The sequence below is a fragment of the Sylvia atricapilla genome, chromosome 6 (assembly GCF_009819655.1).
Source record: "Sylvia atricapilla isolate bSylAtr1 chromosome 6, bSylAtr1.pri, whole genome shotgun sequence".
Taxonomy (NCBI): Eukaryota; Metazoa; Chordata; class Aves; order Passeriformes; family Sylviidae; genus Sylvia; species Sylvia atricapilla.
Window position 1 is genome coordinate 36,148,639 of NC_089145.1, and position 22,403 is coordinate 36,171,041.

The window sequence follows — 22,403 nt, forward strand, 5'->3', positions numbered from 1 at the left end:
GAAAGGAGAAAGCCAGCAGTGCTTCTCCTTCCCAGTGGAAAAACTCCCACCACATGCTCCTGAATCAACAATACTTGGCACAGCAGGGCAGGCTGGAAGCAGCCCAGCTCCAGGGAAATGATGCTGTGGCTGTACTCTAATGCACAGCACCAATTCCAACCACTCGGCTCCACTGGCTTTCCTGTCTGGGGAAGCAAGAGGAGATTCTGGGATTGAAAGCACTGGCACAAAGGAGAGCCACAAATCTGGAGCACAAACGCAGGAATGTGGATTTTTTTTTTTCTGAGCAATTAGATGCCACTGTCCCAAAGCAGCTGCTGGCTCTGCCACCCACCACCCCTTTTCCCCATCCCTCCTGCTGAAGCCACAGCCAGATTTTGGCAGCTGCACTAATGGATGTGGACGTGCTCCGTCTGCTCCCAGCCCACACCTCGTTAGCCACGGAGGCTCAGCCTTTGCCTAATTGCTGGCCCACACTCCAGCCAGGAGCCAGGGACACCAGGAGCCAGCATCAGCCCTGGCTCCTTCCCCACTTCCCACGGCACATGGAGCAAGGGAGGAGGTGCCTGGCATGGCTGATTCCTAGGGACAGGCAAGAAGGGCAGCCAGTAAAGGCACTGGAACATCCCAACGCCCTTTGGATGTGGGGAGCAGTCATGCCCACAGGTGACAAAGCCACCCCAACACTCATCCTAGGAACAGACAAGGCGAGCTGCCAATAACTGGTGCCTGATTAGAAACTGGGGTCTGATCTGCCCCCCTTTACTGGGAAGGCTCCAAGCACATCCCAACTCCCTTTGGCTGTGGGAACAGCCACACTCAGAGGTGACACAGCTACCCCAACGCCCACCCTATGGACAGGCAAAGAGAGCAGCCAATGCCTTTACTGGGAAGGCTCCAAGCATATCCCAATGGTCTTTGGATGTGGGAACAGCCACATCCAGAGGTGACAAGGCCACCCCAACACCCATCCCTCCCTGCTCACCTCCTGGCTGGCAGCAATGTGTGCAGGATGTGCTTCCTCACTCAGTGGCTCGATGACTGTCACCTCGGCAAAGTCCTCCACTGACTCCTGGAACTCGGGCAGGGAACGGCGCCCATAGCGTTTGCCACCTTTGATGTACTTGGGCTGTGCCTCTGGGGAGGAATCTGGGGAGGCCAAGCACAACATACATCAGGAATGGAATTTTTGAGCTCTCTCAGGGCTGGTTTGTTTGGCAGAATTATGGGCACCCAATTGCCACCACCATTCCTGGTGGGCGGCTCCATGCCTGGATTACTGTTACCCTCACCCTGCCATTGGGTCTGGTGGTTAAAATTGGTGCTGCTCCCTGCCAAAAAAAGCTGTCACAAAGTGGAATTTTCCTCTTTCTCACCCTTCCCCAATTCCTGGGTGAAGTTAACAGGACAGGAGAGGGAAAATCCCCTCAACCTTGCCAGGAGCCCTGAATGGAAAGTCCATTACGCCTCTCCTCCTTGCCCTAATCTCCATTAACAGCACCAGGCAGGTTTAATTAGGGACAGAGTTGCACTGAGGCAGCTCAAGTCTCCAGATCCTGCAGACACCTGGGCAGCCGATGCAGCTTTCTGTGGGTTTGAATTTCAGCTCCATTAAAAATGCCCAAACAACCGGGCAAGCGGAAAAAAAAATGGGCAAGTTTGGAGCCTCTTGAGGGGCTGACAGGAACAGCTGATCCAGGCGACAGCAGGGCAGGTCCCAGCCTGTGCTGAGCAGCCAAAGCCAACTGCAAGGTCTAAATAACCCTTTGGAGTCATCATCTAATTACAGGGGCTCCACATTCCCCAGCTCCAGCTTCCCCCAGCAAGCTCCTGCCTTTGGGGACTGAATTATCCAGGAGCACTCGCAGGCGAGGATCAAAACACAAAAATAAATAAGCATGTTTTGGGCTGTTTTCAGTGAGAATCCTCCGACATCTGGAGCAAGGGGCAAATTAAACGAAGGACCAAATTAACCAGGGATTCAATTAGGGGAAGGCTCTGTGCCACCCTTTGTTTCAGTGTTTGCTAACCTGACTGCCGAAACCCCCCCAGGACTCCATCATCTTTTTATTTTCCGCCACTCGCAGTGGCAAGAGCAGCAGCTTTTGAAAATTTTATTTGCAGAGGGCTCTGATATAAAAGAAATGCAGGAGTGCAATACTAATAAGGCCCAGGGAAGCTGTTCCATCACTGACAAAGGATACAGTGGGTCTCCAAACCCCCCTACCCAAATGCCTCCTTGGATAATATTCCTTTAGATATGGAAGAAAAGGCTTCGAGCTTGTTAGGGGGAAAAAAAGAAAAATACATTCCACAACTTAGCTATGCAATGAATTATAAAATACACAGGCTGGAGGAGAGCTTTGATTCCTGGAGCCCCGCACTCCATCCAGCTGCAGTGCAGCTCTAGGGAACAAACCCGGCGCCCGTGTTTGAACAAGGCCATTTTAACAAGATTTGCTGCAGCTGGGACTCAGCACATGAAAGTTGGGCGATGGAGTGCACCGATAGAAAAATCAGGAGCAGACAGGCTGATTAAGGAAGAGCCCCAGAACAAAAGCAAACCTTATCACTCCTATTAAAGCCTGCTCAGTGGTGAACAATCTCCATCCAGCAGCTCCCTCTGAAATGCTAATATTTGTGGCTACTCATTCACCCAGTTATTTTCTCCCTCCCCACTCAAGAGAGGGCTGGGGGCTTTGTTTTTCCTCAGAAATCATTTTTATTATTCCTAAGACAGAGCCGTACCTTCATCTGTCTTTGGAGAGATGGAGGAGGGGGAAGAAGCTGGAATTCAGCAATAGTGAAGCTACTACAGCTAAATCTCCTTCTGGATTTCCCAAAGAATCCCACACCACACTGACTGTGTTTACCCACTGCTGCAGCTGGAAATTCAGTGGTCCACCTTCAGTGGAAGGTGTTCTTGCTCATGGCAGGGGGGTGGAATGAGATGATCTTCAAAGTCCCTTCCAACCCACACTGCGCTGTGAGTCTCCAAAACACAAGTGCCATCATGCTGTGCCCCCTGCAAGCACGGGAACAACAGGAGCATCTCCCCACTTTTGTGTTTTAAGCGTTCGCAGGCTGGCAGCTGATTTCTCTCTTCTCTTTGCTCTGAGCACTGTGGGTGAGCTTGTTTGCCTTCTGTAATTAAAAAACTGTGAAGCTCCAGAACATCCCCGCGAGGGAAAGGTGACCCTTCGCAGCTTGAGGAGGACAAAGTTGGCTCCAACTCCCAAACCAGCTGTGTTTGAGCCCAGCTGCTGAGGGGATCCCAGCTCAGACACCCTGAAATCCCATTTCCACAGCCAGGGTGCTTTTATTAACACTGGGTTACAGCTCTTCCCTTATCACATCCTGCAGCCACATCTCTGGAGGCACAAATCCCTCTCCTTTCCACTGTCCCTCTCAAGCAGGTGGACACTGATACCTCCCACACCTGCAGCATCCTCTAGGCCTCTCCACCTCCTGCTTTCCCAACCTCCCAGCACAGCAGCTGATGCCTCTGATGTTCCCACCATTCCCAATATTTAGGGAACGCTGAGCACACTCACAAAAGCAAAAAGCAGCCATCCATGCTTCCTGACTGCAGGAAATTCACTGATGAGCTGAACAGGTTCTCATTCCCAGCCAAAACTGAGGAGGAAGGGTTGGAGTATCATCAAGGCTAGAAAAGACCTCCAAGGTCATCAAGTCCAGCCTTAGATGAAAAGAGCTGCTCAACACACATGTCTTCAGAGGCACAGGAAGAGCACGAGGGAGATGTCAGAACCAAGCCTTTCACTGAAGCAGATGCCCATGAGACAGCCCTGTGAGCTATTTATCCCCAAAAATGCCAAACATCCCCCTGAACAGAGGAGAGGATGCTCTGGTACCCACTCCTCCACACAAGAGCAAGGTGAGATGATGCTGCTGCTCAGATCCCCACTACTGTGTGGCTGACAAATCACCAAGAAAGGGAAAAACAAGAGAAAAAATAAAATAGGTTGAGCCCTCCCGGCTTCCTATAGCCCTTAGCAAAGCATGAGCTTAGTAAAACACACTCCAGAGCTGGTGCCTAATTAGACACCGGGGGCTGATGTGCCCCCCCTGAACTGCCCCCAGGCTGGGGGCAAGAGGAGAAGGCTGAGAGAAGAAGCCTCTCACCTTCCTGCCCACTACCCAGAGGGTTTGTGGCCCTCAGAGTGCCCCCTGAAATGAAATAACTCCCCCCAAGTCTTCATTTCACAAGACCTCCCTGATTTAAGTGCCGTGGACAGAAACCATCAATTCTCTCCCGCACTCCCCCCATCCATCCCGCACTCCCCCCATCCATCCCGCACTCCCCCCATCCATCCCGGCAGTGAAATGTCTCCAAGGCTGGAGATTTACACTTGATTTTCTGCCTTTCTGCACCAGATAAGTCATTTCAAAATCCTGCTCTGTCCTCAGATGGGGAGGGAGGGGGGGGCTCCCCTTCCCTGGGCCTGGCATCAAAGCCCTGCAGTGCAGACAAAAGGGGGTTTAGAGCAGAAGACCCTCATCCCACAATCCCGAGGTGAAATTAATTTCTCTGCTGCTTTAGATTTGGAAGAGAGGGATGTTCCAACTGCTGGGCAAAGCACATGGCAGCCAGAATCTGCTAAATCCTAATCCCCTAAGGCACCAGGTATGTCTGAACTCCTCCAAGTCCTATCTCATAATTCAGGCTCAGGAGTGGAGGAGGAGAGGAGTCGTGGCTGGGTCACCACAATCCAAAATCAATGGGTTTTAGCTCTGTGGCATCAACCATCCCTGTCTGGGCTGTGACACTGGTTTTAAGCCCACCTGAAAAACCTTTTCCCCCACAGATGAGGCCCTTCCAAAGGGCATCACCCCCACCAGCTCCTTTTGGAGCTGTTGTCTCCAGAAGGAGAAGGGAAAAAAAAAAAAACAGGAAGGGAAAATCCCAAACACTCTCGTGACTGTAGGGACGATGGCGTCAAACTGCTCTTTAATTTCTCCTGGGTGCTCCTGTAATCCTGCACTCCACCCCAGTAATCCCTCTGTAGCCCAGCTTGCACGCACTTGTTATTTGCTATAATGGGGAGGGAAAAAAACCTGATATTTTTTTCCTATTTGTGGCCTAATCACCCGCACAACTGAGTTTTTGTCTTTCCTTTTTTTCCCCATCCTGCAATCTGTTTTACTGTCCTCAACCCCCCCTCATTGCTGCAGTGACCCATGGACAAAGAGCAGCGGTGGCAACAGTACCCAGCCCGGTCCCATGGGCCTCAAGAGCTAAAATAGTGATTATTTTAAACCACATTCAAGCCTTTTTCTGCTTTTCCTGGAATCTCCCCATCCCTCTTCCCAGCAGAGCCAGGCTTTGCCCTGCCAGCTGATGCTCTAGTTCACAGCTGGGTCTGTGTCCCCACACTGACACCCTCAAGGGGACAGAGTCGATGCAGCAGCTCTGAAACTCTGCCTGCCTTGGTTTCCAGGGCTGCTTCCCAGGCAAAGCGCCTGCAGGGCCATCCTCCCTGCCAGTCTTGCCTTTGCAAAGGGAATTCAGCCTCTTTGCCAAGAAAAAAAAAATATATATAAATATATCAGCTGCTCTCTGCAAGCCTGAGTGCTTCTCCCACCTGCCGCTTCCTCTCGAAATGAGGAAACCCCTCGGCTGCTTCTGCAGGAACTACAGCACTTCTGGTTCCTTGTCTCCAGCCCCTAGCTCCTGCTGTGACCCCAGAGCCCTGTCACAGACTCAGTTTGGGTGGAAGGGACCTTGAAAATCATCTCCTGCCAAGGGCAGGGACACCTTCCACTATCCCAGGCTGCTCCAAGCCCCATCCAGCCTGGCCTTGGACACTTCCAGGGATCCAGGGGCAGCTACAGCTTCTCTGGGCACCTCTGCCAGGGCCTCCTCATCCTTCCAACCAGGAATATCCCATCCATCCTTGCCCTCTGGCAGTTCAAAGCCATTTCCCCTTGTCATGCCACTCCCTTGTGGATCATCCCTTTCCCTGTTTCTTTTTGGCTCCCTTCAGGTATTGGAAGGGGCAGGAAGGCGTTCCTAAAGCTTCTCTTCTCCAGCCTGAGCAACCCCCAATTCTCTGAGCCTTTGCCCACAGCAGAGGGGCTGCATCCCTCTGTGCCTCAACAGCTCCATGTCCTTCCTGTCACCCTCCTTGTGCCCAACCCTCCTCCTCCCTGAGCTGAGAGCATCCACGGGGACAAGAACATGGCATCCCCTTGGCCATGTCACACAGACTGTCTGGGGCTGTCACAAGCCCTCCAGTGACCTTCCCATCACCCAAATCCCTGGATAAAACCATCACAGCCACTTCCTTCCAGAGCAAACTTCCCAGATGCTGCAAACAGCCTTAAAATCTCTGCTTCTCCTCCCTCCCCTCCCTCCAATCCCCCCCAAATTAAATTTTCATTTAAATGATACGATTTAGAGCTCTTAACTCAATTTTTCCCAAGCCTGGGGCGGGCTGGAACACCAGCATTTCCACACTCCCTGACAGTTTGACACCAACAGCACAAAGCAGCTTGTTCTCCAAATCTCCAGTTTGATCTAAATTAAAAGAAGCAAAGACTTTGGCGTTAACCAACCTGTCAAAACACATTAAAAATAAAATGCCTCCCAGGCCTGCCTGGCTCTGGCTCCCTACCTGTCCCCCACACCCTTTGATTTCCTGCCATTCCAACCTCAGCTGACAGCAGAGTCCCCAAGGAGAGCTCTCCAGCTTCACTCGTAATTTCCCCTGCAATAAACCCCAAATTTAGCCGTTCCTGGAAGATGTATTTACATTTCAATCAAGCTGGAGCTTCTCAGCCATATGATACCCCAATAAATGCAGAATGCTGGATTAGTTCTGGCCTCCTGCTCTTGTGCCAGCTCCTTCCCAAAGGGTTGGAAGGGATGTTTCTCCCCCCGCCGAGCACCCACCCACCTGCACTTGGAAATTCCATTAAGGAATGCCGGGTGCAAGAGCTGCCATCACCCCTCTGGAAGCATTTAAGAGCTTTGGAGATGAGAGGTGGAAAATAAAAATAACCTATCAATCACACCTCTACAACCCTGTGGTTTCTGCAGCCTATTTAAAGAGGAAAGTTGTAATTTTGCTGGCAGGCTGCTCTCTCCAGAGTGGGATGCTCCAGCTGAGATTGATGCTCCAGGAGAGGAAACCTGGAGAATTCCCTCTCCCCCTTTGCTAAGCTGTTTTCTCCTTGGGGGATTTTGCTCCCCTGCTGCTCCAAAGACAGGATTAGGGATTTACATACAGGTGTGACACCAGCTGGAGCTGCAGGGGCTCAGCCCTCACCACAGCCCCACAGCTCCCTGTGCTCCTAGTCTCTGTGCACTGACAGGGGAGGGAGAAAACATTGAAGCTGAAACCACATTTCCTGCCAAGGAAAGCCTAAAAAGCCACATTTTCAAGGCACACTGAAACAAAGCAAGGAAAAACCAGGACACTGAGGACTCACAGCACTGCCTCATGCCTGGAAGTGTCCGAGGCCAGGCTGGATGGGACTTGGAGCAATCTGGGATAATGGAAGGTGTCCCTGCCCACGGCAGGGGGTAGAACTGGTCCCTTCCCACTCAAATCACTTTTGAATTCTCTGACCAGCCCCAACCTGGTTTCTCAGGGGCTTCACTTGTTCAGGAACACCTCTGGAGCAGCCTGACTGTTTCTTGGGAAAAATACCGACAAGCTTCCCATAACCGCACTCATCTCAGACACAACGAAACAGAATGGACTTAAAAAAAACCATAAAAACCAACACCAGCCCCAGCTGGGAAAAAGCCCCAGCAGCAGGAGGAAATCAACCATTTGATTGCCTGGCCACAAGTCTCTGCTCCTAAAGCATCCCTAGCCACCAGGAGTGGTGTGGGATGGAGAGACCCGAGCCCATGACACAGCCATGAGACATCCTGAGCATCTGAAGTGTGGTGCAGCTGTCTGCTCACAGCCATTCTGTGCCTCTCTGGGCATTCAGACCCCGGGAACGGGATAGAAATACCCAATCACTCTGAAAACAGCTTTGTACAGGGTTCCACAACAGACCTCAACTCCCCTTTTTCCTCAAGATCAGCCTTTTCTGCTTGGATGGCAGCACCTAAAAAGCACTTGCTCCTCAAAGTTCTTCTGTGAGAGCCACCCACAGCTGCTTTGCCAGTGAAAATGCACTATTTTAGGTAAATTCAGTATTTACCTGGTTCTTGGAAGTGCTCTTCATTTGACAGGGTTCTGGATAAGATGAGGATAAGTGCTTCTTTAAACTGATCAAAGTGGACCTGTGGAGAAAAAAAAAAAGAAAGGAAGAAAAGCAGAAATCAGATGGTGCAGGAAGTTAAATGAGGCAAAAAGTCCAGCAGGAAAATGGGCAGCAGTGGGAATCACTCAGACCATCGCCCCTGTGCCAACAGCCTCGGCAACGGGCACCAAAGAACCCTGGAGAAGTGACAGCAAAGGGACACAGCCAGCACCTCTGAGCACGTGGGGAGGAATCATTGCTGCCACAGCAGGACCCAAAGGCACAGATTCCAGGCACTGGTTGGGTTTTTCCATCGAGCAAGAAGCAGGCAGCACCTCCACCACTTGAGGTGACCTGGCCAGGGTCAGTGGCTCCTCCAATGAGACCACTCCTGATCAGGGATGAATACTCCATTGTGGAAATGCTCCACTGCCCTAATTAAGCTTCAAAACCCACTTTCCAATGTGGATGGCACAAAAATCCCTCCTTTCCCAGGGCAGCCCTGCCCCAGCTCCCTTAGTTCTGTGAGGGCTGAATGAGGAATACCAGGCCTGGAATGTAGCTGGGAAAAACCCAGAAATGATCCTGCCACTGAAGGTGTGGTTTGCTTTTTGTTTTGTTTTTTTCCCTCCCATCTGTGCCTTCCTGGAAAGTCTCCTGCCTCCCAGCCAGGAACAGCCACAAAGAAACTGCAGCATCCTCCCCAGCCATGCTGGGGAATGTCAGCAATTCCAGCCGTGGGGGACACGGACACTCAGGGACAGCTGGAGGAGCTATTTGACATGGGTCAGTGGCCAGGCAGAGCTGGCTGCTACCATTTCTTTTGGCTAAATAAATCTAGGGACAATTTTTAGCACGGAACAAAAGATTTTGTATTTAAAGAAAACCAGCAAGGCTGCTCTGGCTGGCAGAGGGTGACGCCAGAGCTGCAGTCAGAGGGATTTTCATGCTGCTGGGGGAGGCACAAGCAGCAAAGTTCAGGTCTGAAATTCTCCAGCCTAGTTTTGGGGGGGGTCAAGCAAGCTCAAAAAAAATACCAGTAAGCTCCCCTGGTTGGGAGGTGAACCATGGAGGTACAGGGGAACAGCTCATGCCACAGCTCAGGCAGTGCCAATCACCCTGAGGCCTTAAACAATTCAAAGCATGTTTTTTAAACACAATTAAAAAATATGTTCAGCAGAGAAGCTCATCAGGAATGCCTTCATCTGAATACTAATTGCTGCCATCCATTTCCAGACATTGGTGCACTTCAAAAAGGACAGTTTATAGAGATAGGAGAATTTCTCAGATTAAAAAAAAACTTGACATTTAGAGCTAAATGAGGATGAATAAAAGATGAGGGTGTTCAAATTACAGGTTCCCTCCCCATGGGATCCTCTCAGGACGTGAACTGTGACAACAGACAGAGCCAATCCCTTGGATGGGTGCTGAGGCTGGGACCTCACAGCAGCAAGAAAACAAGATCCACTTTGCATCCCTCATGCAAACACATGGAATTAAATCAAGCCAAACCATCTGGGCAGGTGTGCAGCACCACTGACATCACCCGCTGTGAATAACAATCCCCAGAACTAAGGCACTAATGAGGAGGAGGAGGAAGAGCTGAGCCCTTGTTCAGCTGCACAAGGACAGATGGCCCCGTGGTCACACATGATTTTACCACGACCACAACACCCAAAGGAGCCTGTGGGAGATCAGGCTCTGGAGCAGGATGTGGCCATGCTCCTATGCTGCACGGCAGGATTTAAAATGCAAATCAGCAGCAGGACAGGTACAGGGGGTTCCCCAGTGCCCTCCTTGCTCTGGAGGTGGAGTCCCAGCTGGCAGAGCAAGGAGATGTTTCCTCAAGATGGGCCAGAGTTTTTCCTAACACCAGATAACCAGCAAAACCAGTCTGTGGTGCACGACTGACCTTGGCTGTGGTGTGTCTGCACACAGAGAGGGCACAGAGAGTTAGAGAAACATCACTGATAGAATTAGAGCCGGGCTCAAGCACAAGCCAGGTGAGGCAGCCACAGGACAGCAATGCCACAAATGCTGCAGAAATCCTCCTGTGAGGGTGGAGAGGCCCTGGCACAGGTTCCCCATCCCTGGAAGTGTCCAAGGCCAGGTTAGGAGGGGGCTTGGAGCAACCTGGGATAGTGGAAGGTGCCCCTTGTCCATGGCGGGGTGACACTGAATGGGCATTAAGGTCCCTTCCAACCCAAACCACTCTAATTCTACAGCTGTGCTTTGGTATTTGCATGTATTTTAGTATTTGGCTCATCTGTGCGTCTGCTCATGGGGGTCTCTCAGCAATTTGGGGCTGATCCCAAGCAGCCAGGAGGCAATGGGGGTGTGGAAGGTGATGCACAACGTGCTGTCGTGCCACCCAGGATCAGGGACAGCATACACATCCCTGCAAACCCCACAGCCAGACCAGCACTCCCCAGAACACATAAATCAGAGGCAAAACAAGACAAACACAGCACCAGAGAGGCAATGCCAGCCCGGCCCAGCCTCCCCACGGCAACCAGGGACCAACCAAAGCTGTGGCTGCTGAGCAACCCCGGCTCCTCTGAGAAATCCCGACGCCTCCTCACAGCTGGCTCCCTCTGAAGCCGTGACTGATTAGCACTAGAAAGAGCTGTGTGCCCGTGCCAAGGTACCTGCTGCTCCCTGCTGTGTCCCAGAGCACTTGGCAGAGCCAGGACAGGCCGGCAGCAGCAGCAGCCCCTTCCAGCTCCCCGCCCTTGATCCCGAGCGCCAGCCCCGTTCCCAAAAGCTCTCTCCCTGTTTGTGAGCTCCTTCCAGCCAGGAAGTTGCAGAGGGAAATGTCTGCTGGGGGAGATGCAGAATCACAGAATACCCTGATCCACAGGGATTGCACAATCCAGCTCCAGGCTCTGCACAGACACCCCAACAATCCCACCCTGGGCATCCCTGGCAGCGCTGTCCAAACACTCCTGGAGCTCTGGCAGCCTCGGGAATGTCACCATTCCCTGGGGAGCCTGAGCAGTGCCCAGCACCCTCTGAGGGAGGAACCTTTCCCTGATCTCCAGCTAAACCTCCCCCAACACAGCTCCAGTCATTCCTTCAGGTCCTAACAAGCCAGTCTTTTGCAGTAGTATCAGAACAGGGCAGCCTTGGCCCCAAGGCTCCTGGAAGACCCCACAGTGCATTAAGGGGAACAGCGTCACTGCTGAGCACACGGGGAGGGGATTTTGCAAGAGGTCACAGCAAAATCTGTGGCTTTGAAGGGAGCTGGCAGTGAAAGCCCAGCCAAAGTGTCCTTGCTGCAGGCTGAGAGTGCAGTGGTGCAGGTGAAACCTGAGCTCCTCATCCCTGCTCAAGGACAGCGCCAAGGACAAGCCCTGCACAGGGCCCAGAGGTGCCCGACTTCACAAGAATCCCACAAGGATTTGGGGGGGAAAGGACCTTAAAGTTCATCTCATCCCACTGTCTGCCATGGGCAGGGACACATTTCACTAGCCCAGGTTGCTCCAAGCCCTGTCCGAGCTGGCCTTGGACATTTCCAGGTGTAGGGACTGACTTCCAGGGCTTACCCCATGCCTGCACAACACCCAGGCCCACGAGCACTGTCCCCAAAACACCTCCAGTTTGCTGCTAATTAAAGGGCACAGAGAGGGCAGACAGACAGGTACAGCCACACCCATCCCCTCACTCCTGCCATCAAAGAGGATCCAGGATCACATCCTGCCTTCCTGAGGAATCCCAGTATTCCTGGGAGCACCACCTTTGCACACAAAGTGTGAGGAAAACAGTTCCGCAGGAGTTTGACTGCGACACAAGTCAGGGCAGGATTTACACCCCCACACCAGACCCCATTAATCCCCAAACCATCACAGGGGAGGCAGCACTTCCAGCCCCCTCTCTGGGCGCCAGCTCAGCTCCCAGTCCCTCCCCAGGGCAGGGGGTTGGAACAAGGTAATCTTAGAGGGCCCCTTCCAACCCAAACCATTCCGCAATTCTGTGATCCCAGAGCACTCATCCCTGGAGCAGAGCCCCCAGCACAAAGGCAAGCACGTGGCCCCACCAAGTTGCCCCTGAGCAGACAAAACCTTCCCCCGCTGCACCCCTCCCCGGTGCCCTCCCATAAATCCCTGGAAGTGCAGGCTAACAAAGGCTGGGACCATCTGCAGCGAGGGGCTGGAGGGGCAGGTGCAACAAGTCCGTGCTCAGAGAGCAACGTGTTTGCTGCTATTCTCCCCATGAGATCCTAGGAAACCCCAAGGATCATTAAATCTGGCCATTGCTGCTGCTAATGAGCACGAAGAGGAGACAAAGATTGTCCTGAGGCTCCTGTGGCAGGCTGGAAGGGAGAACCGTCCCCGGAGACAAAGAGGGGGATGAAATAAAATGGGATGCCTCGTGCCTTGCAGGGATGGAGCTCCAGGCTGGGATGGGCTGAGTGCGACCTGGCACTTGGGATGTTTGGGGGGGGTTTTGGTGCCCTGACCAGCTGTGACAGCCACATCTGCCCTTCCCTTCTCTCTATGCCACCATCCCACAATTAGCAAAGCCAGGTGATAGGACAAGGGGAAATGGCTTTAAGCTGAAGGAAAATAGAATTAAATTCAATATTGGGAAGGAATTCCTGGCTGTGAGGGTGGTGAGGTCCCGGCACAGGTTGCTCAGAGAAGCTGTGGCTGCCCCCGGATCCCTGGAAGTGTCCAAGGCCAGGCTGGATGGGGCTTGGAACAACGCGGGATGGTGGAAAGTGTCCCTGGCAATGACAGGGGGTTGAAACTGGATGATCTTTAAGGTCCTCCCAACCGAAACCATTCCATGATTCTTTGATAACAGCATCCAGGTGCTGGACACTCAAGATGACAGAGCCACACAGAAAGTCTCTGGCGCTCCAGAAAATGCCACACTGCAACTCTAAAGGTCAACAACCTCTGCCTGGATCCATCCCTGCTCCAGTCACTGTCAGCAGAAAAGCTACAGCCCCAGGGCAGGTGAGGAAAAGGAGACAAAAAGAAAAATTCCTTTGTTCATTAAAGGAAATATTTTGTTTGTGAAAACTGCAGTTTGATTGGAAATTGGAGTAGGATGGCTGCTTGTCTGCTGAATGCCCAGGCTGCCCTGTTCCACATTCTTCTGATTTTAATGAACAATGATGGGATTTCAGGGTGATTTCCAGGGAAGGATCTAATGCACTCTGAGCACAGCGTGCGGGAAAGATGTAATGCAGAACACAAGGACATCCATGATGAACTGGAGATACCCCCAAGGGCAAGCAGCTTCTGCTCAGTGCCCTGGCATTTAACTCCATAAAGGTACAACCATAACTGAAAAATTGGCTTTGGGAAGCTACCAACACCAGGTAATGTGGACAAAGGTGGCTCAGACAGTGACCACCTGATCCAGACAGTATTTCCTACCTTAGAGAAGCGTGCATGACTGCACACGGCCCTGCCAGTTTAACTACAGCTTAAGCCAGCGTAAATCACAGGCTCAAGCCCTGGATTTAGGTCCTTGTCCCATCCCAAGCAGCTCAGAGTTTGTGCAAGCACCTGGTGAGCTGGTCTGGGGAGGTGACCCACATCAGCAGCACCAGGAACCGGTGCTGGGGGCATGGGTGCAGTGTGAGCCAAATGCCAGCACAAGGACAGCCAGGATCTGGCACTTGCTCTCGCCTTGGATACTGGCAAAGCCCACCAGTGCACAAGCCTCAGCTTAAAGTGGTAGTTCCTGAGTTTCAAACCACCTCCAGTCAGGGCAGACAGAGCAGTTCCCTTCCCTGTTATCACCAACTCTGCTCTTGGAAGTTGCCTTGTGCCCACTCTGCTGAACAAACCAGACCCCACGAATCCACCAGAACCTCAGGAATGTTGGACATGCATAAATTACACACATCAGTCCCTTCCCAAACCCACTCCTTGCATGCAGGTACTGGAAGGGTTCCCCAGCCCCCTTCATCTCCCCAGATCCTTACCCTGCCTAGGAGGTTTCCTTGAAGGAGGGTCTGCTGCAGTGCTGGGGCCACCTCCTCCAGGTGCAGCATGTGGCAGAGGTCAGTGAGCTCCTCCTGCCCCAGGGAGCCCGTGCCTGTGCTGTCAAAGCTGTCGAAGAGCTCCTTGAGGCGAGCTTCATATTGGTCCTGCTCAGCTTCATCCATCCCATAGCCTGCCACGCTCACCTGCGGGAAGAGACGGGGCAGGTGACCATCGGTGGCATGGGACTGCAAAAAACCCCAAGGGCTGGCACAGGAGCTCCCCATGAGGCTGTTTGGGGCTGTGTTTGGCCGCATGAAGGGCTCCAGCACTGCTCCAGCCTCTCCCATCCCACTGGGGGAAGAAGTCACAGAGCAATAAGACCAAGGGGGAAAAGCCTGCAGAGCCAAACCCTCGAGAGGGGACAGCCCAGGCGGCTGGGCCAGCCCCATGTGGCACATCCCTGTCCCTAGGTGCCACCTCATGCTGACTCCAGGAGCAGCTCGTTTGGCTCAGCTGGAACAGCTGAGCTGCTGCAGGGGAAATTTGTTCCCTTGAGCTCCACTGATCCCCAGGTGTTGCAGGTGATACTTTGGTGAGAAGACAAACAACCCAACCACAGCTGAGCAGCTGCAGGGAGTGAAGTGTGAGGCTCTGCATGAGGAGGGGAGGGCAGAAAAGCCCAACCCAAACCCTGCAGGGCAGCCAGCCACTGTGGCCAGACCCTTTGTGAGGGCAACACATCCCCCTGCAGCAAAGCTGGGATCATGGAATGCTTTAGCTTAGGAAAAAACTCCAAGATCAAGTTCAGCTGCCAAGCACTCCCTGTGCTGCTCTCTCTCAGGTATTTCAGGTCAAACCTTGGCTGCAGGCAGAGAAGGGTTGGACAGGCAGCAAACCCAGAGCAGAGCTGATCCCATCGTGGGGACAGCCAAAATCTATCTGGTGTCCTGCACCAGGCAACAAAACCCAGACCCAATTTGCCTTAGGTCTTCATCTTCCCCTCCAAGTCAAGTTTGCAGCCCTCTCATCCACTGCTAACAGAGGATCACATCCCCAGGAGCTGTTCTGGTAGGGCAGTAGAGGGAAATTTCCCCTCCTGGCTGGCTTTGGGTGGCAGCAGTGTCACCCAGTGCCACGACACAGCCTTGCTGGAGATGTGCCACCACACTGGGGACACCACAGGCACTGTCACCATCCTTGGCTGACACTGGGCACTGCAGGGACCTCCTGGTGTCCCAAGGACTAAACTCAGCATCCCAGGACGCTTGGCCAGTCTCATCCACAACCCCACACCAGCCAGCCATGGGAATTCTGGTTTCGTGACTGCTGCAGGTTCTGTCAGCCACATTTCCCAAAACAGAGGGTCCTACCCAAACCCCCTCCCCATCCAGTCCTGCCATGGAGCAGCTCCTCACAGGGTTCCTGTAGCTCCCTGTGCCACCAGCAGCACTCCTGGACATCCCAGAACAAGCAGAGCTGCTCCAATTGTAGCCCAATTCCACAGCCCTGCCCAGCACAGCCCAACAGCCAGGAAATCTCCAGGGCAGGCACTGCAGCAGCCATGTCCTTGATTTCTCTGGCTGCAGGAGCAGATGCCAAGGCACAGCATCCTCTGGATCCCACATCTGCTGAGGGAGGCAGGGCTGGTGCCAGGCAGCATGCAGAGCCTGCGGGACAGGGACAGCCCAGCCAGGCTGTCCTTCCTCCTGTACTGCTGTGGACAAGGAATGGCTGTGGATACTCCACACCTGAGCCTCACACCATCTCTGTCCCATTTCCCCCCCCAAATCCCTCTTGAGCTGATTTCTCACGGCACACAATCACTGTGGGCAGGAGAGAGGGTACAGACACATTCAGCCTGGGGCACAGAGGAAAAGGAGGCAGCATCCAAAAACTCAGGTGGAAGGCAGGAGAAAGGCAACAAACTTGTTTTACATTCCCACACTGGCAGCCCCAATTCCCACCTGCACCCACAGGGCTTGCCAGTGGTTGGATCCTGGTGTCAGAGAGCCCTGCCCGCACATTCCAGCGGCCCCAAAACTCACAGCCAAGCCTCCAGCAAAGATGACTCCAACCCACAGAGCTTCCCAAGCATTTCTGAACCTCTTATCTTCAGGCTCAGCCACCTCTTCCCCCCTCAGAGATGTCTCCAGCACCTGACCCTACTGCTACACTGCCAGAACCAGTTTCCCCAGTTAGTGCAGAGAGCTGAACGCCACCTCCCAATATATCCCGAAGCATCCCTGCTCCTGGAGCACTGGCATCACCCCTCTCAGTGCCACAAAAGCCCAAAAACTCACCCTGGGCAAGTCCAGCATGGGGCACCACATAAAACGAGCAGGAAAACCACAATCCCTAAAGGAAAAGAGCACCATGTGCATGGGCCACACCTGCCCCACATCCCAGGTGAGTTTTTGGCCAAGGCACTGTGGCAGCCTCACACATCCCCACGCCGAGGCACAGCCAGAGCTCAGGGTGACACAACCAGCCCCGCACAGCCTGGGGAAGCTTCCCAGCAGCAGGAATCAGCAGCAAGGGCCCAGGCTGGTTGCCTACCTGCAGTCAGGGAGCTGCCAGCAGCCCGGCGATCCCGCAATCCTGCACAACCTCCATCTTAGGCAGGCGGCTCCGGCACGCAGCCGGCTGCGCAAGGTGACCCAAGATGCCTCCTCCTCCTCCCTGAATTATTCAGCAGCGCTTCCACGGTTGGGGGGGGTTAAAAAAAAATCCCACCCGAGCTTTCTACCTGAGGAGCTGGCATCACCCAGCAGTCAAAATAATGAGGTCAGCAGCATCAGAGCCCCAGCGTGTGCAGCCACCTCCAGCAGCCGTGACAGGGAAAGGGGGACACAGCAGAGGCACACAAAGCCCGAATTAAAGGGCAGCCTTTCATCTCTGCTCCAGATGGGCCAGCAGCTGAGATGCAGGAGGGCGGCCGGGATAATAGGGGCAGGCGGGCAGCAGCTGAGCAGGGGCTCCCCGGTCCCCGCACAGGGCATCACTTTATTCAGATTTATTGCCGGCCTTCTGTGTCATTTCAAGTTGCCCAGAATGACCAGCTCGAGCAGACAGCGCTGAGAAGTGCAGATTTAGGAAGAGTCACCACCGTGTCACTCCTTGTTTCTGTTCTCCTTATTACCAGACTGGGGAAGCAAATTGCTCCGGGATGATGAGAAGAGGAAGTTTTCACCGGCATTTCTTTCCTGCCTTTAAATCCACCCCCTCCTGAGAGCCAGATAACCTTCACGGCACACAATGGAGGGGCCCGATAGGACTAAACTCTCAGCTAAATTTAACTCGAACAATATAGGCTTAAACAGCAATTACCACTTCGCATATGAAGTGCCCGGAATCAATACCAACTTTAGCCTGGAGCTAATGAAGACACCGATTACCTGGTCAATCAATGGCATCAGCATGGAAAAACACTACAATTAGCACAATTACCTCTTTTTTTTTTTGGAGAGGGAGGGGTGGGGTTTGTAAACATCGTGAATTACAGAATCCCAGAATTACTTGATTTGGAAGGGACATTAAAGGCTACTTCGTGCCAATCCCCGGCCATGAACACCTTCCACTAAACCAATACAAAATCGTATTAGCTGCTGCACAAGAAGGAGATTTTGGGGATGCCCTGCCCTGGATGCCCCTATGGGCTGCATCACTAACCAGGGCTATGGGTACCTTACCCTCCATGAAAGTCACCAGCTCCAAGGAAGAGCAAAGAAAACCTTCCTTTTGCTGCTACTCTTGATTGCCTCGACTCTAATGAGGGCCTGGTAATTAGCACTAATTACCCAGCGGGGCAGCATCCTGCGACCACCTCCAAAACACAAACACTCCCTCCATGGGATGTCAGTGTCTTGGAGTGTCCCCCCTGTGCTGGAGAGCACGGCCACATTTGGGCACTTTAAAGCAACTTTACCTTCCCGCTGCACCTGTGACAGCTGGAGTGATGTGAACACAGCTGACAAACCCACTAGGACTCCAGTTTTTAATGCTGGGATTTACGTGTGAGATGCCCAGCAGCCACCAAAACCAGCCTATGGAGCCCTTGCTGAAAAGGCAGAGCTGAGGTTGGCTCACACTCATTATCTCCTTCCCCTAATGAACCATTTCATCTATCACAGCTGCAGCTCAGTTGAATCACAGAATGACCTGAGCTGGAAGGGATCCACAGGGATCATGGAATCCAACTCCTGTCCCTGCACAGACACCCCAACAATCCCACCCTGGGCATCCCTGAAAGCATGTTCCAAACACTCCTGGAGCACTGGCAGCCTCGGGAATGTCCCCATTGCCTTCGGAGCCTGGGCAGTGCCCAGCACCCTCTGAGGGAAGAACCTTTCCCTGAAATCCAACCTGAACCCCCGCAACACAGCTCCAGCTGTTCCCTGGGTCCTGTCACTGGTCACCAGAGAGAAGAGCTCGGTGCCCTGTCCTTGTGTCCACCTCCAAATCCTCACACCGTGTCGGGGCAATTTCCAGTTCAGCCCACGCTGCAACACCTCGTCCCCTCTTGGAGCAGCAGCCCCACAAAGGGTCACACCGAGAAACCAAAGAGAGAGGGAACAACAAAACCCAAAAGGACAATGAAGCACCTAAAAGTCAGTAAATCACTTGACAGCACGCCCAGCTCTTCAAGGGTCACCACCAGAGTCAGCATTACAGCTGGCGGATCCTCCTCCCCATTGACCACGCTCGTAAATTCCCCTTTGCACCTCAATGCCACCTTTCCCCGTGCACCCCCAAAATAGCCCCAGACCCTCCAAAGTTGGCACAGAGCGGCGATTCTGTTAACCAAGCTCCACTCCAGATTAGCAAAGCAGCGATGGCGTATAAAAGCACTATAAATTTATGTAAAGGGCTTCAAAAGCAGCGCAGCGATTTTGAATATTCACGCCGGCCCGGTATTTGCATTGTAATAGGGCTTTTCACTCCCAGCCTTCCCTCCATAAGGAAAAACAAAGCGCCCATCTGGTTTGATTTTGCAAATCGGGGCTGGAGTCGCTCTGCAGTAACTCGGGGAGCCCCGGGTGCGATAAAGCCCAAGGTGGAGGCACAAAGCTGATTAGTTCAGAAGTAAACAAAGCGAGCCGGTAATTTATCCAGCAACGCCTCGCGCGCCGGGAAATGAGGGATTCGCTCATTCCCGCGGAGCTCAGACCTGAACCGCTCCCGATAAACCCGGGCGGTGCTGAATCACGGCGATAACGCGCCCCGCGCCTTCCCTCGGCTCGGTTTTGGGGAGCACACGAGGAAGATGAGCAGGATACACCCAAACTGTCACCCACCCGCCCAGCAAAATCCCAGCACTGGAACCTCCCAGGCTGTAGATTTTGGCTTTCCTGGCTCACGGCCTCGGCTCCATCCCTACAGAGATGCTCCAAGGGAGACGGGCCCACGGTTGGTGACCAGACAGCAGATGCTGTCTGCCACTTTGGTGACAGCGAGAGCTCTGCCGATGACAAAACAACTGCTGTTATTAATTCCTCCAGCCACAGCCGGCTGCTTCCAGGGCTCAGCCCGGGGACGAGTGGTCCAGAACCCGCTCCCAGCGTTTGGAACATCTCTCCGGGAACAGGGACGCACGGTGGAATAGGGTGCCCTTGGCAAGAGGGCGAGCGGGGTACCTGTCACCCCGCGGGACCCCAAAGGGGAGCGCAAAGGTGACCCTGGGGCCTCTGGCGTGGCACCCACTCACAGACACCCCTGAAACTATCACCGCACTCGGTTTCCTATCCCCATCACCCCCTTCCCCCAGCATCCCCCACTTCCAGCATCCCATTCCTCCAACATTCCCCCTTTCCCTCCGGCATCCCCCCGCCCTCCAGAACCCCTTCCCACGGCACCCACCTCGCCGCTGCGCCCCTTCCCCGCCGGCCCGTCCCGGCGCTCCGCACACGCGGCCGCCCCGCCGGGAAGGGACGGGAAGGGGCGGGCCGCGCTCCGGCACCGCCCGCAGAGGAGGGACCCGGACGGACAGCGCTCCCCCCGCACCCAGGGCTCGGGGATGCCCCTGTACCCCTTTCTCTTCCCCTTCCTCGCAGCCACCCCCGCGCCCGTCCCGGCCTCACCGGCTGCCGGTGCCCGCGGGCGCGGCGGGGCTGGCGGAGCGCTCGGAGCGTTGCGGGGCCGGGGGAGGCGCCGCGTTCAAATAGGGCCGCGTTTATTGGGCCGAGGCTCGGGGGCGGCCCCGGGGGTGCGGGACGGCCCCGGGGCGGGGGGACCGGCGGCCTTTGTGCGGCACCTCCCGGGAACGCCCCCCCAGCACAGCGGGCAGCCGCGGGGGGTCTGGCGAGGTGTCCCGCAACCCTGGGACGTCAACATGTTCTGCACCCGCATGGCATCACCCCAGCTTCCCGCTGTTATGTCCCCCTGGGTGGCATCACCCCAGCTTCCCGCCGTTCTGCACCTCAGGATGGTATATCCCCAATGTCCTGATCCCCGGGGTGGCATCACCTCGGTTCCCATCATGCCGCACCCCAGCGGTGCATCCCATCTCCCCACTGTTCTGCACTCCCGGGTGCCATCAGCCCAATTCTCCATTGTTCTGTCCCCCAGAGTGGCACCACCATCGTCCCCACTGTCCCACACCTCAGAGTGGCATCACTCGGGCTCTTCAATGTCCCATCCCCCTAAATGGCATCATCGCAATTTCTGTCATCGCATGCCCCAAGGTGGCATCACCCCAGCTCCAAACTGTCCCATCCCCTAGGGTGACATCACCTGAGTTACCATCATTCTACCCCCCACGGGGACTTCACCCTGGCTCTCTGCTGCCCTGCACTCCAGAGGTGCATCACCCTGGCTCCCCACCATCCTGTCCCCCAGATGGCATCACCCCAACTGCCTGCTGTCCTGCACCCCAGGGGACACGGCCCTGCAGCTCCTCGTTGTCCCAAAAACACAATGGCACGTCACCTGGGCTGTCTCACACCTGAAGGTCACAGCAATACTTTACTGTCCCCTGCCCTTGGGATATAGCACCCTGGCTCCCTGTCATCCCTGGGCCTGGGGAACAACACCCCGAATCTCCTTGTGCCACAGGACAGCCCCAGAGCCCTGGCATCCACCCCAGTACCCGCGGTGGCCCTGCCCTGTCCCACCCGCGCCCCTCACTCGCTTTAGGAGGTCACAAAACCAGGCTCCCCCTTTGCCCCAGAAGCCAGCCGGCAGGGGAACCCAGGGGCGGCGACACACAAGCTACAGGCACCAGCAGAACTCCAGCCGTCATTTAAAGCTCGGCAGTCCCGGCTGGAAGCCGGAGCCGCCGCCCGCCCACGCTCCTGCTCCGCGCCGGCCGAGCCGCAGGAAGCCGGCGGCCCCCTAGGCTTGTGGGTTCTCTGACGGCTAATAAGGGGTTCCACCCACGCTGCAATCCTCTCTCGAGCAATTGCACGAGATTATTTTGCTGGGTTTTTTTTTTTTTTTTTTTTTTTTTTTTTTTTAAAGGCCAGGGGCGAGATGAGTTTTTAGCCTCCGTCCCCTTTTCAAGGCGGCTCTGGGCTGCGGGTTCAAGAAATTTCGTGGGGAGGAAGGAGGGGAACCCTAAAGCCTCACACAGGGAGTTGCATAAACCTCGCTCAGATCATAAACCAGGCTTAAAACCCCACAGCAGAGCCATGGGTGAGTTTGCCACCACACAAGGACATCTGGGACATGTGAGGTAACGGCGTAAAGAGCTTCGACAGTATCGTAATAAAATATTGTAATGAAATATTTAGAGGTAGCTCTGCCGCACGTCACCTGGCACGTCACTGCCACCTGCCCCAGGGGCAGCGCTGTGGCTGTGGGACACGGCACAGTGTCCCCAGCACCCAGCAAAGCCCTGTCCAGGCATGTGGCCGTGTCCCCGCGGTGACAGGAGCAACGCAAGGTGACTCCAAAGGGAAGGGGGCCCTTGGCGAGAGGCTTTGCCGGACAGATGTCAGCAGCCGCGGCTTTGTGCCGGCCAAGGGGTTTTTGTCTCGGTTTTTAACATTTGCCATTTTTCTCCGCCGCTTTCTTCTGCTCTGACACTTGCCGAGGGTTTTTCTTTCTTTCCTTTCTCCCTCTCTTTCCACATTTGCTTTTCCATCCCCGGTTCAAACACTTTTTCTCCGCGTATTATGCTGAAGTTGGAACCATCTGGTGTTTTGTTTTGTTTGCGAGCCCGGCGAGTGCCAGGACCTTTATCCCCCTCACTCTCCTCCTCCTCATCGCTAATCCAAGTGACAGCCCCGAAAAATCCCC

At 54.3% G+C, this 22,403-nt stretch overlaps 1 protein-coding gene across 3 annotated transcripts in view; it reads right to left on the bottom strand.

Moving 5' to 3' along the window:
- The window catches only part of NIN (ninein), a 56,539-nt gene extending 36,252 nt beyond the window's left edge, over positions 1-20,287 (bottom strand). For 2 of the 3 annotated variants that reach the window (XM_066321495.1, XM_066321496.1), the window contains exons 1-4: positions 20,246-20,287; positions 14,168-14,371; positions 8,185-8,266; positions 986-1,149 (exon numbers count right to left, since the gene is read on the bottom strand). In XM_066321495.1, the coding sequence (XP_066177592.1) occupies positions 986-1,149; positions 8,185-8,266; positions 14,168-14,350 (429 nt within the window). In that variant the 5' untranslated portion in view covers positions 14,351-14,371; positions 20,246-20,287. Of the gene's footprint in view, positions 1-985; positions 1,150-8,184; positions 8,267-14,167; positions 14,372-20,024; positions 20,088-20,245 lie in introns of those variants that run through there. The other variant, XM_066321494.1, reaches the window with a different exon arrangement.
- Between the last annotated feature and the right edge of the window lie 2,116 nt (positions 20,288-22,403).